Source organism: Topomyia yanbarensis, chromosome 2 (genome assembly GCF_030247195.1).
Source record: "Topomyia yanbarensis strain Yona2022 chromosome 2, ASM3024719v1, whole genome shotgun sequence".
Taxonomy (NCBI): Eukaryota; Metazoa; Arthropoda; class Insecta; order Diptera; family Culicidae; genus Topomyia; species Topomyia yanbarensis.
Genome location: NC_080671.1, coordinates 23956684 through 23976878, shown reverse-complemented (window position 1 = coordinate 23976878; position 20195 = coordinate 23956684). Strand labels below are relative to the sequence as shown.

The window sequence follows — 20195 nt, the reverse complement described above, 5'->3', positions numbered from 1 at the left end:
GCCAAAGTCTTTTAGAGGAATCGGTTATAAAAATATATTAAATGAACCGGTTATGAAATTAGATGGTCACGTTTTTCCCATGCAGGGCACCATAATAATCACACAAAACTATAAACTTGTTCAAGAAACAGCCACAGCAACCGAACTTGCGAGTGTAACGCCATGTGTTTTGTTGCGTTAGCTAGTTTTGTGGAAACTCATATAGTTTAAATTAGTTATGGAATTTGTGTTTCGCCTTCGTCTCATCAGAATCCGACACTAAGTAACAGAACTACACCGGATTGACTCTAGCTCCAAAAACGAGAACACTATTTGTGTTTCAAACCCCTAGTCCTGCGTGATGTCTCGCAAGAGCTTAGTGCTGTCACTAAGTTAGTGTCGTATTCTGATGAGACGAAATCGAAACTCCAATTCCATAACTAATTTAGTTACAGGTTTTGTGCACTTATGGTATGGATGGTCATAGATTTTTTTCGGTGAAAATTAAAACAAACTGCATTTTACCGGACGTTTCGACCTACTAACATATTCAGTCATCCGCAGCCGCTTTATGCTAACAACGTCTACACAATGAACAATCACATTTTCAACTATCATTTTGTGCACTTAACAAACATATGTAATTTAAAATAAATTTCTCTTTAGTGGAGAAAAAATAGTGTTTACCTAATTTTTTCTCCAATAAGATTAAATATAGCATACTACACATATAGCTTCATGAATACGAGGTTTATTATTCATGATTTCTTTAATTCATTCATGCTCATGTTGTTTGTGGACAACAACGTTTTTAAACAGCTATAACTTTTGATTGAGGCAAGATTTGCTCACAAAAACAAGTAAGGCTAATAAATGTGACTATTACCTTTCATTTGAATATTAACATTTACAAGGATCAGCTCTAGAACTGAAGTTATTGCAATTAGTCTGATTGGATTACGACGGAGCAGTGCTGCCAGGGACAGTTTACGTTGGTGGCGGAAAATGATTTTTTCATATATCTTCGTTATGTTGCAATATTATTGAAAACTTATAAATCATATCAATTTATACTGTCTTCCGCTACGTTTTCCACGCAATTAGATTATTGTAAATATTCTTGGGGAATTGTATTGAGCATCGGCAGGTAAAAATTGAGCAGCTTCTAACACTGCGAGGGAAGCACCTATCTTTATGAAAAAAGCCTTTTCGTATTTCTTGACCCCACCGTTGTCAAAGAAAAATAGTTTTTAAACCCTACCTGAACTAGAAAAAAGTTGGGCATGAAAGGGTTAAGAAATCGTGATATTTTTTCGGTTCATTTATTTTCTCTGTCAGTAGATGAAATTTGCAATTTGAATTAAAATTTCGTATTTTTTTATTTCGATTATAGAGGTTTTAACCTTATTCATTCACCTTTTCGGGTTAGAAAAATCTCTTATGAAAAATTTCTAACCCTATGTGCGGGGTCGGGACTCGAATCCAGGTGCGCTGCGTACAAGGCAATCGATTTACCAACTACGCTACGCCCACCCCTAACTTCGTATTTGATGTCGACGATACTTCCTTATCAAGTTGCTAAAGGTTTCTCTTCATAATCGACCAGTATGTTTCGATCGGAAATAGATTAGGGTAGTTGGGCGGATTACAATCCTGAACAACACAAACAATCTGTTCAAATCATTCAATCGTGTCCTTGGCGTAATAGCAGCTGAATAATTTTTCCGAGACAATGTTTTAGTTGCATGATGTTGCAGAAAAATAATCGTTTTTGGCACATACTTAACCCTAATTTTAATATGGTATCTGTTGTTACGAATGTCTGATATTTTAATCTACAAGAACATTTAGCTTGCTATACAAGATGTTTTTCAGGATATTTTGTTTTGTAGGTACTTGCATTTATTGAAGTAATATGCTTCGATTTTCTAAATATTTACGCAAGATTGCTTTTCTGTGTGTTGACTCAGACGGCGCCAATTTGAAAACTAAAAGTTCTGTGGGAACGATTTATTTTATCATAGTGCTATTTTTCAGGGATTCTTTTTGCCTTTCTCATATAAAGAAAGGCTATGCAATCACTGTAAAAATCGACTTTCTAACCGAGGCCCGGAGGGCCGAGTATCATACACCATTCTATTCAGTTCGTCGAGATCGGCAAATGTCTGTGTGTGTATGTGTGTGTGTCATTTAAACTCACACAATTTTCTCAGAGATGGCTGAACCGATTTTCGCAAACTTAGTTTTATCTGAAAGGTATAACGCTCCCATAAGCTGCTATTGAATTTTTAGTTGATCCGACTTCCGGTTCCGGAGTTACGGGTTGAAGAGTGCGGTCACACAGCAAATTCCCATATAAACTGGTACCACCATAATGTTCAAATGATGTAAAACATATTAAAATTGATGTAACATTACTCTAGTTTGCGGGTCTGGATCACTAATGATCAATCAAAGCAGCTTTGACCACATTGGCCACCTATGACGGTTCATGACGCCCTCGGGGAACCCGCCAAGTTCCTAAGCTAATATCACACCCATTCCACAACGAATTCTCTACCGATTTTTACGAACTTAATTTCAAATGAAAGATACAGTAATGCCATTGACTGCTGCTGAATTTCATTCGGTTCTGACTCTTGCTTCCGGAGTTACAGGGGTGTTAGTAAGGATTCACTGGAATTTCCCATATAAATCGGTACAATCGTAATACCCCAGAGGCTAAAAACTATTGAAATGGTCACCAAATTACTTCTAATCGTAGATCTAGATCACTGATTGCCAATCAAACATTCTTTGAATATATTGTCCACTATCGACGATTCCGGAAGTCCGGAATTCCGGGCATATTTCACAATTAAAGTCACATCGATTCATCGGTGATGACTGAACCGATTTTCTCAAACCAAGTCTCAAATGGAAGGCAAAATATGCAGTTGAGTATTGCGTAGCCGCCCCTTCCCCCCCCCCCCTCCCCACCTTGCCCTTACACCTCCCTCCTTCATCACTCCCCTCTTCTTGGATCACCCTCACGCCCAGATTTCCTTCATCCACCCCGTGTACCGAAATAAGATGAAGGATTTCTGACGCATCCTCCACACCCACTCTACTAAACCCCCATTCCCTACACGTCCAAACGCATTCCACCAACCTTTGCAAATTATAATCACATGAAGATGGCAGTGAAAATTGGTGACTGCACGACTCCACCATTTGCCATCAGCTCCGGAGTTCCTCAGGGTAGTCATCTCGGACCATTCCTATTTTTGCTCTATTTAAACGACCTAAACCATTTGCTTAAGTGCAAGAAACTTTCATTTGCCGACGACTTTAAATTATTTCACCTTATCAGGAATGCCAAAGACGCAGAATTCTTGCAATCCCAGTTGGATGTATTCCAATAGGATGATGTTAAATGCCTCCAAGTGTTCGGTTATATCCTTTACTCGCAAACACTCGATAGTTAATTTCGACTACAATATCTCACAAACCGTTCTCAAACGGGAATCATATGTTAAAGATTTGGGAGTCTACTTAGATCCCAAACTAAACTTCAAACACCATATTGAGTACACTATTTCTAAGGCCTCCAAGCTGCTAGGATTCATTTTTAGAGTCTCCAAGAACTTTACCGACATACATTGTTTAAAAGCACTATTGTGCTTTAGTCCGTTCTACACTCGAATACGGCAATGTAGTCTGGGCACCTTATTACCTTAATGATATTCAACGCATCGAAGCCATTCAGCGCAAATTCGTTCGTTTCGCACTTCGTAGACTCCCATGGAGGGACCCACTGCACCTACCGAGCTACATAGATCGTTGTAAGCTTATTGACCTCGATCTCCTGTCTGTACGCCGAGATGTTTCGAAAGCAGTTTTCATCTCCGATTTACTGCAATCTCGAATCGACTGCTCTGAACTTCTGCTACTTTTGGACATAGACATTCATCGTCGTAGTCTTCGAACCCATCCTTTCTTTCGCATTCCGTTAGCCAGAACAAATTATGGCTATAACGGACCTTTCGTCAGTATGTGCCGTCTTTTCAATCGCTGCTCCAACGACTTCGACTTTCATTTGTCCCGTAATGCCATCAAAAAATCGTTTTTGAGCTCATTATCTTGTTAGCTGTAGTCTAGTAATAGTTCATAGTTATTAAGATTTGCTGTTAGCTTTAATTGTAGTTATAAGTGTTGAATTGTATCATTTGGATATTTGTTATCTGTTGATATAAAAGATGAGGAGGTTTTATGCCTGCTGGAGAGAGAGTTAAAGCTAAATTCAGCTCCAGCGGGCTTTTCCCTGCTGTATGTGTGTATGTATGTGTGTGTATGTGCGAATTTGTTAACAAAATGTCCACATCGGTTTCTCGGAGATGGCTGAACCGATTTTTACAAACTAAGATTCAAATCAAAGGTATAATATTCCCATAGGTTGCTATTGAATTTCATTTTCAACCGACATCTTGTTCCGAATTACGAGTTGAAGAGTATGGTTACAAAACAAAATTTGTTGATTTTTCCAAATCGGTTTCTCGGAATTTTCTGAACCGATTTTGACAAACTTAATTTTAAATGAAAGGTCCATCAGCTGCTGTTGAATTTTGTGTGGATCCGAGTTCTGGTTCCTGAATTACAGGGTGATACGTACGATCACGCAGCAAATCCCGATTCTAACGAATTCTGCGATGAATGTAAAAAGGTGATTTTTTTTCCAAAATATAAACACAACTGTTGAATTTGTAGATCTAGGTCCCCAACAGTCATTCAAAGTCTCTTTGGCCACACTGGCCACCATCGACGGATCCGGAAGCATCCAAAGTCAGAATAACGGTTATATTGGTTTCTCGAAAATGGCTAGATTTGCTCAACTTAGTCTCAAATGAAAGGTGTTGCGTCCCCAGAAACTGATATTAAATTCCATCTCCATCCGACTTCCAGCACCGGAGTTACGGGTTGTGGAGGTCGATCACATAGAAAACTCCGATTCAAACCGATACCGCGATGAATGCAAAAAGGTGCTCTTATATATACTTACCAAGTGTAATAAGAATGAAAGACATTTCCATAAAGTTATATTGTACGAACCAGCTATTAAATCATAGTTTGGAGAAATGAGAAAGGCACAATTGCACCTCTAGGTGGATTAAAACAGGTTTTTGTACCTTCAAGTCCATCGGTATTTTTATCTGCAATTGCAAATGTCTTGCCAAATTATGAGTTTCTCGTGTCATGATTGATGATTTGTTATACGTCTTCAAAAATTGTTATAAGTTAAATCATATTAGGTACTTAAAAGCATGTGTAGTCTTGTGGTTTAAGTATATTTATAATTATTTATGATTTATTCATATATCGACGCTATTCTCTACTCAGCTGATTTTTTACAGTTCGCTTTAGCTTAGTTTCTACAATTCTACACTCTACATTCTTTATTCCTACACTACAATTCCCACACTTTCGCAATGAAATGAAACCTTTGTTTAAAGTACTGCTCAAAAGAGTTACAATTATTATATTGTCACTCCTCGTCTTCTCTCTAAGCATTTTAAAAGAGTGTATTCGAAGTATTTACGCAAACTGCAAAATTGTTTTCAACTTATATCCGAAAGAACGTTTTCAATTTTCCAAGTAATTCAGATGTCAGCAGGTTCTATAGTTTCTTCTGTTACTCGGTATCTAGAATCCTACCGAAAATCCTGGGAATACCAACCCATTCTTGGGTACCGAAATACCGGTACTGAATAAATATAAGTGCCGATATTTTCGGTACTATGAAAAGCTTTTGATGAGCACTATAATTAACCTAACCCCACGGTACATATAGGGGCCAGCAAGTTGGCATTAGAAGATCATTTTGACTATTTAATCGAAAGTAAATACCACTATCTTTCATTTACGTATTTTGAACAAGCATGAATAAAATACAATTAATTTGTTTTTTTTTTTTTTTTGAAATATCCCATAAGCGACAATCGGATTGTTTCCCATTATTCACTGTATGCCAAAATAATAAGTTTTGGGCCTAATTCAACTCTATATACATTCTGCTGTTGAATATTAATCTATAAAATAACGAACGCCGACTTAGTACCTATCCTCGATCCGAATAGGGCAGGTAGGGATCTGACCTAAGTTTGTGATCATTGCTATTCGATTATATGTAATTTGCATCCAAAGAAGGAATATGTTTCTTTGTTTGGATTCTCACAACATGAACTGTTGAAAATGCATGGGAAATTTGTTTCTTCAACTAATTAATTTCAACTCTTATTTCGATATGAATCCTTTAAGGAACCCCAAGTTAGTGCGCGGTGCAAATCGGCGCACCTTGATTTCACCATCAACCGTATTCACGGAAATCTTGGTTCAAACGATGTTATATTGGACGTTGTATTGCTTGAAATTTTTCACAATGACGCTTCCAGCCTCTGTTAAATTTCTATGAACGTTGGCAGTACCATACTACGCCCACCATGTAGTCACTTCTGTGAGGACTATCGCCATTATCACCTTTAGCCACTGTTGCACCAAGCACATATTTGGTCTAATACGATCTTGCTTAAAGTCAGTCGCAACAGTAATTTTCGTAGTAGAGGCACGTTTCACTTCTGTGCTTTTCTGATTTCACTGTTCAGCTGGAGGAACGATGTTGTACTGTTTGTGCAGTGGATAAGCAACAAAGCAGTAGAAATTGATTGCTTGGTTCAATGGTAGAGTAATTTCTTGTTGCTGCTCTGAGCGAGATTAGAAGATAGACAGAAGCATTTGAAAGCTTACAAACAAAACTATATTTTTAAGTATTTTATGTCGGTCTGGTGTTTTTTAGATTTTTGGATATAAACATTCCAGTACCTACCGGTATTTTATCGGTACTACTGGTACCGGAGGATACGGTACCGTGGAACTGGTTACCTCCAAAAAGGGTCGTTACTACGAATCCTACTCATGAAGCGTCAAAATTCGACATAGGAAATCTGTCAATCCACGACGCGATGTTGCTCCGTTAGTCTATAAAACGTATCAAATTAATCCTGATTTTGGATCAGCGACGAAATATTATGTTTGGCTCTTGAGACATTGTTCAAAATTGATACACTTTAATTTGATACACTTTAATGTTGTCAGTGTTTTTCTACATTACCAATATCCATCCTTTGCCAGAACTCCGCACTATAAAACCAATTGCGTGACATTTGCCGACATTCTAGTCAAGTTGTTAACATTTCAATTTGTTCAAAATTAGAGTTCGGAATCGCCCAAAAACCGTCTCTGTAAGCAACAGCATCCAAGAATCTCACAACATACTCATCCGATCGGATAGAGTCTATCGTTTCAGCACCCGAATGTCGTCCGTCGTTGTGTCTAAACTTATAATTAGCATCCTGATCGATTCGAGACGACGAACTTTTGTGAGTTTGTTTTTCGTCCCGAAGCCCGCCCATCAATCGGAATGCAATTCATTGCTGCTCAACGTTTTGAAACCATCGATACCCACTAACCACTGCGTGTGTCTGTGTCTGTTGTTGTATGTGCGAATGCCCAGTGCTAATTCCTTGCTAACACACAGTGTGCTGACATGTGCTAACTGATCGTTCGGATTCTGCTGTGCCCTTCCACTCCCTATCACCCCATCGATCCGTACCTACCGTCTCAATTCGAACCGAGAAGCAATCCCACCAATCGGTGATCGTTCACATTTAGGCTATAATTAAGTGCAAACCATTGTCGCGGCATTCGGATTGGCTGAGAGCCCCCCTTTTCGCCTAGCTTCGGCAAGCCGTGCGATCGATCGATCGTTCGATCTAACTAGTTCGCAGTAGCCCGAAAGACATCCTTACCGAAGATTGCCTTGCTTGCCGTTCTACGAACCGCGCGTGCGACGTCTTCTTCTTAATGGTGTGGTGTGTGACTCCTGTGTGCTCATCCAACTCGATCCATTTCCGCTCATGCATCCGTCCATCCATCTCATTATGTGTTGTTCTGTTCGTATCGTGTAACCGTTTTGTGAAGCAAAATCACCGAAAATTTTACCCACTAGCAGTATCGCAGATGTTTGATGTGTGTTAAACATTAATTTGTACCGAACTAAAACCCTTTCCTTGTGTGTTTCCCGGCCCAAGTCAAGTGAAAACTGTTCGCAACAATCACCAGTGCTAAGACATTCGATAATAATTGTCAATTTACACCACCTAGTCTCCTATTTGTGTGTTATGTCGTTTGTGTGTGTTTCTTTTTTAGATGTTGATCGCATTCTGTCCCAAACGTTGCATAACACGAGTTGCATCGTTATCGGAGAAGAAAATTATCGACATCTATTTCATTTTTTGAGCACTTTACAGGCAGCTGTAAATCACCGAGGGGTCCCACTAATGAGATACAAAGTAGTTGCAAGAAGGCAATTGTGTGATACAAATGAAAAATTGAATCGTTCAATGTAAATATTAATATCGCGAGAGTAATAATTTATTATCAAACTGGGCGCAAATAGAATAAACTGAAACCATTTATATATCGCCTGTGTATATGTGTATGTGTGTCTCGTTATCCGTCGCCTGTGTTTGCGCGGGGGCAGAAGATCAAACAAAAGCGTTCGGGTTTAAATAATACGCTGTTAATTAACAAAAATTATCAATGGTGCATATAATTATAATGGCATAAATCAATGTGTTCCGCGGTGTTGTATCTGTGTTGTGTTTCCACGTGAAAAAAAAACGAAGCGTTCCGAAGCCAGAAAGGAAATTTAACAGCAGCTAAATTGTTCACCGCAAATCATATAACAGCAAGGATCTACCGGTGTGTGCGCATGAGGAAGGGAAGGCCAACCGAGGGAAAAGCTAGATAAATAAGTTGCGATCTTTTTTGTTGGTGGAAGAGCTGTGTGTGTACTCGTGCGTAATTCTGTGCACTTTCCCTGTTCTCATTAGAGCGGAATGTACCGCACCAATGATATCGCGAAGCTTCCATGGTGATCTATCTGTGCACTGAATGTATATATTTCGTTACATAATTAAATTCTCTCATTGTGTGTGTAATTCCTTCCTCCTTCCTGATCTCATCGGATGCAACTGCAACTGGGCTGCGTTTGATCATCGGCGTGTGTAAATTCAAAACGCACCGCTCATCGTTGGAAAACCAAATAATTAACCAAAAATTGCAACATCAAAATAACGAAACCAAAAATATTGTTTCAATCGTAAACGACAAAAAAAAAATAAAAAAAAACGCACCACTTCGCCCCAAATCAAATGTTGGACCGACGTACGATGAAAAGCCGCACCAAGTCACCCGGCAGTCCTGCCTCGAATGGTTCGGGTCTGTCATCGACGGCAATCTGCCCCCTGCGGGGTTTGGGTGGTGCTGGTGGCGGTGGCAGTATCAGCGAGGATGGGATCGTCGGTAGCGGCAAAAGTTATCCCTCCATCAGTGCGGCCTACTGGCTGCCGGCGCCCAGTGCGACGCCGTATCAAGTGCCAGGTTAGTTGTTTTTTTTTCTTCCGTTTTTTTGTTTGATGGTATGAGGGTTGAATATTCGCAGTGATAGTCTGGTGGTGTTTCGGAGCCACGTGGCAGCTCATGACACAAATAAGGCATGATGTAGAATTCCAAATTGTATAGCGAGATATTTCGGTTATATTTTTTAATATTTCTGAGCTCATGAACAATTTTATAGTTTTTCTTAATTTCCCTTAGGTCTTAACTTTTCTGGTCAAATTTTCCCGGACTTCAAACTAAACTTTGTAATTGATTATTAATTAAATCTTCAAATGTTTGTAACCAAAATATTTGTTGAAATTTCAGCTGTTAGCTTATTAAATATTACATACATTGACCAATAGTAATCAATATTGGTGAATTGGGATTAACATCGGAACTACTGGGGATTCTTAGTTATTTATTTTGCTTGACTTTATTCATCGGTACTATTTTCGAATTTGTGACTTATTGCGCCAGCATTTGATGGATATTTCGTATTGAACATTAAATATTGCAAAAAACGCACGCAAAGAGCAAATTTTCAGAAATTCTGGTCATTTTCATTTTCATTTTCATAAATCTACAATTTGATTACGAAAAAACCTATCTATTTAGATTTTGATTCTAATGTCAGATGCGGACTAAATCCCCTCTCGCAGGTTGATGGGATTGACGGTAATGTAAACATCATCAAGCCACAATATATTCAATAGAGTTATCTAAATATAAGGACCTTCGCTCTTTTTAGTTTTTATTTGCACCAAGTTCTACTACTAGAGGTTAATTAGTTCTCATGTTAATAATCCACCAAACATTATGACTACTGAGGATTTGATTTATATAAGAAGCTCGCTTCAAGATGTTGATTACAATACGCCTCGATAGTGGTGTGTCGAGGAGGCCGGGAGGGCTGATATGAGCCTTTTGTCTGTTCTATACCTTTCCTCTATTCACCAGCTCATAACCAACAATCAACCAGTAACAAATAGATAATTGAGAAAGGATGTGCTATGTGTGGTGATTGGCTATTCAAGTATTAGTAGTGTTTGAAGTTCTAATGTATGTCTCATGTGATGATCATAACTTCAGCTGTATCTTGTACCTATCTAATCTATTACGTCTCTCATATATTGTCTTATTTCTTCTTTTCGAGTCCTATACTGCCATTCTACACCCGCCTTCAGCTGGGTCAACAAAGATGGTGATAGTAAACGTCTTAACACTCACACATTCTCAAACGCGGTCTCAAGCGGGAACCTACAAAAATGCCCTCGCGCACGCGATTGCGAATCGGTCACGTCCGAAAGTCTATCCTTGATCCTAGAAGCCTAGGTCCATGCCTTCAGCTGGACCAATTAAGAAAATACGCCCATACCTATTAGACAACACGTCTCATGGCGACATGACCGGGAACCCTATCGATATAAACGATCCCACTCTCTGCCAGAATTCAAACCGTGCACTGAAAATTTAATATCAGACTCACGGTTCGCGCAACCATTCAAGAACACACGTTACAAAATCACGTCAGCGCACAAACGTTAGAGCCCCTCGCGATTTTCCAAGCAACATACGAACTCGCAAACATGATTACACCCCGGTGATAAGGTGAAAATCTCAGCACTCATAAACTTACCAACACGATCTCAAGTGTCAACCTACAAACTCCCGCGCTCGCGCCATCATGAGTCGGGATCGTCCGGAAGTATCTATCCTCGGTGCAAACAATCTAGATCCTTGTTAATTATTAAAAAAATAATAAAATTGAAAAATAACTACCATATCCACTAGACAAAACGTTCCATGGCGACATGACCGGAAACTCTAGTGATATGGGGTAACTCTCTCCCTGTCAGAATGTGATCCGTACACCGAAAACTAAAGATCAGAATGACGGTCCGCGAATATATGAATCGCCGCAGGGTTTCAAAATCGAATTTATACACGCGAAGTCACATACACGCGAGCACACGCGACAAACACGTCAACATACGAACGCTTAAGCCCTTCGCGATCATCTACGCACACCTATGCCCGCGATCGCGTAAACTTGATAACACGGCGGCAATTGTGTGAACGTTTTAGTACTTACGAAGTTATAAACGCGATCTCAAACGCCAACCCGCAAATGCGCGATCATGAATCGGTCACGTCCGGAAATCTTTAACCTTCATTCTAGCAATTTAGGTCCATACATTCAGTTGGACCAATAAAAAAAATAAAGCTCATATCCACTAGACCACGCGTTCTACGACGACATGATTGGGAACTCTAATGATATGGAAGAACCCACTTCCTTCTGGAATCTGAACCGCACACAAAAAATTAAGTATCAGATTCACGGTCCGCGCGCGATCATTCTAGAACACACGCGAATATGCGAAAGGCACACGGTTATGAAATAGAATTTATGCACGCGAAGTTACACGTTAGCACACGCGACATACAAACGCACACGCGATCGAGCACATTAACGTACAAATGTTCGAGCCCTTCGCGATGATACACGCGATTCCGAGTCCCTACGCCCGCACATGCCTGAACCGTACAATGAATATCACATTCAGAATCACGGCCCGCTACAATTGGCCTATTGCAGTGTTTTATTGGGCGACATTGCCTGTCTCGTCTGCAAATTGTAGTATGTGATTCTGACGGGGAGCCCTTCCGAGAACCTAGCTCTACAGCTCCAGTAGGACAACTCTCGAAAAAAAAAAAAAAATGTCAGATGCGGACTAAATCGTGCATTTCGTTTTTTCGGATGCTTGCTTTCAAGTGTCTGTCAAATGAGGACGGACTAAATTACAGATTCTACTGTACGAATACCTGATGAACAATGAAATTCTAAAACAATTGTTTAGAAATTATCTGAAAATCACGAATAGTTCGCTACAAAATTTTGTAAAAAATGGCAGATCGAAATTGAACCATGGCTCCTCTTATGTCGAAAATAAAAAACAACTCTTGTTCACATAAAACGACTGAAAACGGATAACGTTTCGTTTGAGCAGAAGTTCTGATTCTCATGATGACTATTCAATCTAGCCCGTCTTCAGCGAGAAAAGAAATATACCACGTGAGATAATGTTATTGCCTACACTGAAAAAAATCCAAACGTTAGTTCTATTTGCTTCAAACCGCTTAAAATTCATATGAAGAAGAAATGCTATTGTTATCACGCGCACACATACCTTCTATGTGTCAACTGTATAAACTATGTATGCACACACATAAGTTATATGTGCATATTGTTATAGAATGGGGTTTTATGTGCCTAATAGTTATGAAATGCGAATGTAAGATTAATATTTCTTGTAAATACACACATTAGGTTTATGTGCCAGCAAATAGTGTCTATATGCCTCCGTTAATTGCAAAAATCTATGTGTAAAATCAATAGGCATAACGTTTACTTTTTTTTGAGTGTACGTATATGCTATATATCCAAGCTCACAACTCACAATATTTATGATGTGAATCTAACTCTTGATAACATCGACATAAAATACCGGTACCACATGCTGATGGTGCAATTTCTTTTCACATTATTTAGGACAGCCGAGACCCTAAATTGATACATCTTGAATAAATGGAATTCTGAAGTTGCACCAATCTGAATATACTGAATGCAGAAAAATTCTGGTGTTAGGTTTAACTCTCTGCTCCGACAGTATTACGCATCAGCTTACACTTCCGTTATCTGATCTTAAATATCTTTTATGTAATCCTTTCAACGTTCTATTAGTTGTCTTTACATATCATAACCCCAAATATCCAAAGTGTAAAATCTGTGAAGAGAACGAAAGCTTGCAGTTGCTGTGCTTTCTGACAATTGATTATTCAATTGTCTTGAATGAGGTAGTTGATGTGACAATATTACTTATAGTAGCAACAAACTGCTTTTTTTCGTTTTTTCTTGGTGCAGTGCGGAGTCATCAGCGACGACGGCCCCTGAGTTCTTATTGAACACGTTTCGTGGAATCTTTACAATTAAATTGATCACGTGGGCGATTGAAAGTGTTGCTCCATATTAGTCATATAGAAAAATATGAAAAATATACCATTTTAGTCTATTAGAGGTTTCGATCGTTTCGAAAGTAGTTTGAATAATGTTCCCCCAAATCTGACAAGAGAACACATACAAATATCAAAAGAAGCGCAGCAGCAGGGATACCTTATCGAACAATATTGACGCTCGTCGAACGGAGACATCGGGTTCCCATTACGAACGAGTACAGCTAAAGTTAGCCCACTTCGTAACTTTTCTGTTAAGCTGATTTGGGACAGCTGACATGGTGTCTTTATTCCATTTCGATTTATAATCTAATAATATGGTTTAGTTTAGAGTAAGTGGAATGAAAAGCCATGGAGTGTTAAAACGACACCTAAATTTTTACGATGCTGGATGTCCTGCCAAACAAATCTCTCAGCAGCGAAAATACTGCAGTATTTTTGCAGTATCGACGATCGTTTGACGAATCTCCTAAAAAAATACTATAGCCGCAGGAACACATAATAAACTTTTTAAATCTAGTAAGTCATAGAAGTCGTTGCTCCGACTTCATCTCATCAGTATTTGGCACTAACTTAGCACCAGATAGACGCCAGATTCAAAAGCACAACAAATCTTGTGCTCGTGAAACAAATTAGCGTTCTGTTGCGCTGATGAATCATTGGTATATTGAAACCTAGACCAGCGGCCCAATGCGATGTTTTCTGCTATATTACTCTCTTGGGAAAAACCATTTTCACCCAAGAAGGGCACAATATCTGTAACAAAATTATTATTGATTTTGATGGTCGCTCGCTCGATCATGATTCGTTCACGTCCGGAAATCTTTACCTTCGGTTCTAGAAACCTAGACTCATACCGTCAGTTGGACCAGTTCTATGACGACATGACCGGGAACTCTTGTGATATGGGGGAACTCTCTTCTAGTGTCTGAGCCGTACACTGAATGTTAAGCATTAGATTCGGGTAGGATCATTCAAGAACACACAGGAGTATGCAAATAGCCACACGGTTTTTGCATTCGAATTTATCCATGCGAAGTTTCAAAGCTAGCGGACGCGACAAACACGTTAACACACAAACGCTTGAGCTTCGTCCACGCACAACTACGTACGCTATCTCGCAAACATGAAAACACTCCGATGATTAAATGAACTTTTTGGCACTTTTAAAGACATAGACACTATCTTAAGTGCGCACCTACAAACACGTGTGTTCGCGTGATCATTAATCGGTCACGTCCGAAAGTCCCTACCCTTGGCCCTAGTAGCGTAGGACCATGCCTTCAGTTGAACCAATCAAAAAACGACGCTAATATCCACTAAACAACTCGTCCCATGGCATCTTACTCTCTTCTAACATTCAACACGTTAACATACAAACGCTTCAGACCTTCGCGATCATCCACGTACACCGGCTCCCGCGATCTCACAAACAGGTTAACGTCGTTTAGAACTTATAAATTTACAAACGCGGTTTCAAGAGCAAACCTACGAACGCCTGTGTTCGCGCCAGCATAAATCGGTTACGCCCGGAAGTCCCTGCTCTCGGCCCTAGCAGCCTAGGTCCATGCTTTAAGTTGGACCAATAAAAATGACGCTCATATTTACTAGACAACCCGTGCCATGGCGACATATTGCATATATACAAACGCTCGAGCCCTTCGCGATCGCGAAATCCCTACGCCTGCACATATCTGAATCGTACAATGAATATCACATTCATAATCACGGCCCGCTGCAATTGGCCTTTAGTAGTGTTTTAGTGGGTGACATTTCCCGTCTCGTCTGCAATTGTAGTGAGTGATTCTGAAGGAGAGCCCTTCCGATAGCCTAGCATCTGGCTATTTTTGTTTTTCGAAGAAACGGTTGATTTTATACATTACCTCAGTAAAATTATCCATTTGATTAAATTATTTAATTGTTAAATTATTGATTAATTCTTTAAATTTTTGTAACCAAAATGTTCAAATTGTAGTTTCTGGTAAATATTACATACTTGGAACAATATGAATCGGTATGACTAAGATCAATTAGGATTGACTATTTTGGTATTCTTTTATTAGGTGCTAGGCCGACTAATTACGTCTGCGTTTGACAGCAATTTGTATGGAGCAATGAAATTGCACAAAAAAAGCAAATTTTTAGATATTCAAGTAACTTTTGATATATTCTAACCCACCTACGTCAATACATTGACAAATGTATTGACGTAGGTGCGGACTAAAACGTGCTATCCTTTTTAGGACGCTTCCATACAAGTGACGATCAAAATTAGAGATTATACGGTACGAATATCTAATAAAAGACTAACAGAAATTTGAAGAAATCTAGAGAAAATTTTCAATAGGACGTAAGTAACAATGAGAGATTCTCTTTGGGGTCTTTCTCTTCTGTTCATTACTCGGCCATTTCAACATTTACTACTAAACTCTTTGCATAATATTCTAGTAAAAACCGTCGCCTTTCGATATGTACTGGAAAATTAGTGCAAAGTGTTGTAATGACGTCGTAATAAACGAAAGAGAAAGTAAACAAAGAGAGGCTCTCAATGTTACTTACGTCCTATTGAAATTTTCTCTAGAAATTATCTTAAAATTACCAGCAGCTTCGCTACAATAATTTTTAAAAAAGACGGTTCGAGATTGAACAATTGCTCCCGTTACATCGAAAACACGAAACAATACAGTTGCCCACATAAACGGACTGACAGCGGATAATGTCCCACTATAACAGAAGTTCTGGTTCTCATGATAATGATTATTCAATCTTGCCCACTTTCTGCATGAAATAGAAACATGCCACGTGAAATGCTTTGAGCACACTTTTTTGGCAAATAGTGTTATTGACACTTGCCTAAATTTCCATGCTCACAACTCGCGATATTTGTGATATCAATCTAATTGTTGATAACGTAGACAGAAAATACCGGTGCAATTGCTAATCGCATTAATTAGGACAGCTTAGATAACAAATTGATATATCTTGAATTAATGGAATTCTGAATTAGCACCAATCTGCATATACTTAATGCGGAAATTTTGTGGTGCTAGGTCTAACGCTCTGCTCCGACAGTATTTCGCATGAGCTCCAACTTCCGTTATCTGATCTTAAATATCTTATCTGGAATCATTTAAACGTTCCATTAGTTTTCTGTATATATCGTAATCCTAAATTTACAACCTGGGAAATCTGTGAAGAGGAATAGAATAAACTGCTTTTCTCAGCAATTGATTATTCAATTATCTTGGATGAGGTAGTTGATGCGACCACTGTACTTATAGTAGCAGTATACATAGAGATTTAATCGTACTCCTAGAGGTACTCCTTGATGGAGTATCGAGCTATCAACGACGACTGCTCCTGATTTCTTATTTTACATTGCTCCATGTTTGTCATCTAGAAAGTATTTTTTATTTTGTTTATAGAAGTTTTAACCCTTTCATGTTCAACTTTTTTCTAGTGCATGTAGGGTTTCAAAACCATTTTTCCTTGAAAACGGCGGGGTCAAGAAACACGAAAATCCTATTTTTATAAAGATAGGTGCTTCCATGGCAGTGCTAGAAGCTGGTTAATTTTTACCTTATAATGCTCAATACAAATCTCCTAGAATAATTACAATAGTCCAATTACGTGGAAAACGTAGCCAACGACAGTCTAAATTGATAAGTTTTACCAGTTTTCAATAATATTGAACCATAACTAAGATATATGAAAAAATCATTTTCCGTCGTCAACGTAAACTGTCACTGGCAGCACTGCTCCATCGGAATCCAATCAGACTAATTGCAATAACTTCAGTTCTAGAGCTGATCCTTGTAACTGTTAATACTCAAATTAAAGGCAATAATCACATTATTGAGCCTTACTTGTATTTGTGAGCAAATCTCGCCTCAATCAAAAGTTATAGCTGCTTAAAAACGTTGTTGTCCACGAACAACATGGGCATGAATGGGTTAAGCTTAGGGTCATTCGCCTCTTTTCGGGTTGGAGGAATCTCCTTTGGAAAAATATCTAACCCTATATGCTGGGTTGGGAATCGAACCCAGGTGAGCTGCGTACAAGGCAACCGATTTATCAACTACGCTATGCTCGTCCCCTAGGAAAAGTATGAAAAATATTTCATTTCCAAATTGCGAAAAGATTACATGTTTTGTTTTCTTCCAAATCGTCAATGTGTATAATGTAAAATATGGATGAAACCCAGATATGTTGAAATAACGATCTTCACGATATTATATTCTATCATGCTCATAGAAAGTACAGATATTGGCTCATTTTTAACAAGTTTTCGACAAACAATACGGAATTCCATCTTTAAGAAAAGCAAAAAAGGAAATGGCCAACTGGAATCTGGCTTCAGTCTAGGTCATATTACTCAATGTAATGTCCAAAACAATTTTGAAAATTGGAATTATTTCCCGTTCTTTAACAAAGAAAAAATCGGTATCAAAACTGATAAAACAGCAAAAATAGTCATAACATATTGAACTTCGATTTTAGTGCAGAATCTAAAACACACATAGATAGAATTGATTTCAATGTGTAAGATCGACATCACTCTAATCTATAAATAGACCCGCATTCATCCGTGCAGGCATCAGTCGCTGAGTATGTGATTCTGACACTGTCTTTCTTTTCTTCGGTTTGTCGTGCACCAGCTTTGTGGGAGCAGGGATCACGAAACATGTCGTTTGGGAAGTATGCGTATTTCAATAAAAATGTATACCGTGCTAAAAGTTGGGATAGCGGGTTAGATGAATAAAGTTGCTTAAATATCCTTTTTCACGAGAAACGTATTTTTTATAAGGATTTTGTTGAATCTTTTTCGAGTAAATCGAATGAATCATTTTCGATACATTGCAGAGCTAACAACTAAAAGCTACTACTGGATATTGGGACATTTTGGGATGTGAATTAAATTTTACACTGCTCGGAAAAAAATTGTTCCTAAAATAGTGAATAAAGTGCCATGAATTCTGGAACAATCACGTTTTTACGTTACGAAAACAGGACCATGAACAAAAATCATGGCTTTTATAATTATGTTGAATTTCCCTTCAGTAACGCCCGCATAACATTTTCATTTGTGGAATTATTTATTTTTGTTTTGTGAACTTCAGTCATAGTTTCCGCTAAGTTTTTTCTAATTCGATTCTCAGTACGCGAACTAGTTCACAACTTTATGAACATTATTCATAAAACCTAAGGTTGATGATTTTTTCATAGATATAGGAACTTTAGTTCACAAAATCAAAATATTGTGGCTATTTTTTCGTGAACTATTTTACGAAATTCGGAATTTTATTCATGAATCCATTCAATCCATGTGAACTAATTCATTGTCCCTAATATATTAGTCACGATCCAATATCCGTGCTCGTAAAATGATTCTCAAAATCATCAAATATTATTCATGTATTCGTGAACTGGTTCATGACCCCCAATAAATATATTAGGAATCGTGAACAAGTTCACGAATATATGAATAATAGTTGAATACATGAATATTATTTGATACAATCCAATATCCGTGCTCGTAAAATAGTTCACGAAATCATGAAATATTATTGCTGTATTCGTGAACCGGTTCATTATACCTAGTACATGATTTTCGATCTGTCTAGTGTCTATTTGCGTGCTTGTGAAATTTATAAGAAATCCCTAATCATTTACAATTTCATGCAACATGGTAGTGAAATATTTACGTGAACTCTTTCACAAAATTTGGAGTATTGAAATACGCAGCTGCTAGCGACCAGCAACAGGTACGAGCAGCAGATGTAGAAAAAGCTATTAGGACCTCGAACACCGTTATTCATTTGATAAGGTTCATTGTGATGTCCGGACAGAAAACATAAACTGCTCTGAGAACCCCAAATAGTGTGCATGATATAATTCACAGAACCAGATACGCAAATGTGTCTTGCTTTTATGCTCCAGTTCATATTGTCACGTTATTCCGGGTAAAAAACCGTTAGTAACCAAAAAATAATAGATCACCATAAGGCGAAGAGAATGTACTAATACCATGATAAAACTGCTGATATTATATAATTACCCTTTAAGCTCTAAAATAAAATGTCATGATAGCATGACCAGAAATTACGAAAATCGTGACTAAGATACTGAAATCATAAACACAAATCACACAACTAGTGACGAAAATATCTAATATTGTGACTAAGATCCTGGAATCATGAACATGAATTGCTCCATTCATGACTAAATTATCACGATAACATGAACAGAAGTTAAAAAATCGCGACTAAGATCTTGAAATCATTAACACAAATCACACAACTAGTGACGACAATATCTAATATTGTGACTAAGATCCTGGAATCATGAACATGAATTGCTCCATTCATGACTAAATTATCACGATAACATGAACAGAAGTTAAAAAATCGCGACTAAGATCTTGAAATCATTAACACAAATCACACAACTCGTGACAAAAATATTTAAAATCGTGAAAAAGATCATGAACATAAATTGCTCTATTCATGACTAAAATATCACGATAACATGAACAGGTGTTACAAAAATCGCGACTAAGATCCTGAAATCATGAACACAAATCACACAAATCGTGACAAAAATATTTAAAATCGTGACAGAGATCCTTAATCCAAAAATTGAATCACTCTACTCATGACTAAAATATCACGATAACGTGAATAGAAATTACGAACATCGCAACTAAGCTCTTGAAATCATGAACA

General features: G+C 38.1%; 2 protein-coding genes across 4 annotated transcripts in view; both read left to right on the top strand.

Annotated features, from left to right (window-relative positions):
• Positions 1-20195, top strand: part of LOC131678416 (CUGBP Elav-like family member 2) — a 1026317-nt gene that overhangs the window by 743588 nt on the left and 262534 nt on the right. The gene's annotated exons all lie outside the window — the stretch shown is intronic.
• LOC131678417 (uncharacterized) overlaps positions 1-20195 on the top strand; it is a 139100-nt gene that overhangs the window by 47404 nt on the left and 71501 nt on the right. The window contains exon 2 of the mRNA XM_058958567.1: positions 9254-9456. Coding sequence (XP_058814550.1) covers positions 9254-9456 — 203 coding nt within the window. The remainder of the gene's footprint in view (positions 1-9253; positions 9457-20195) is intronic.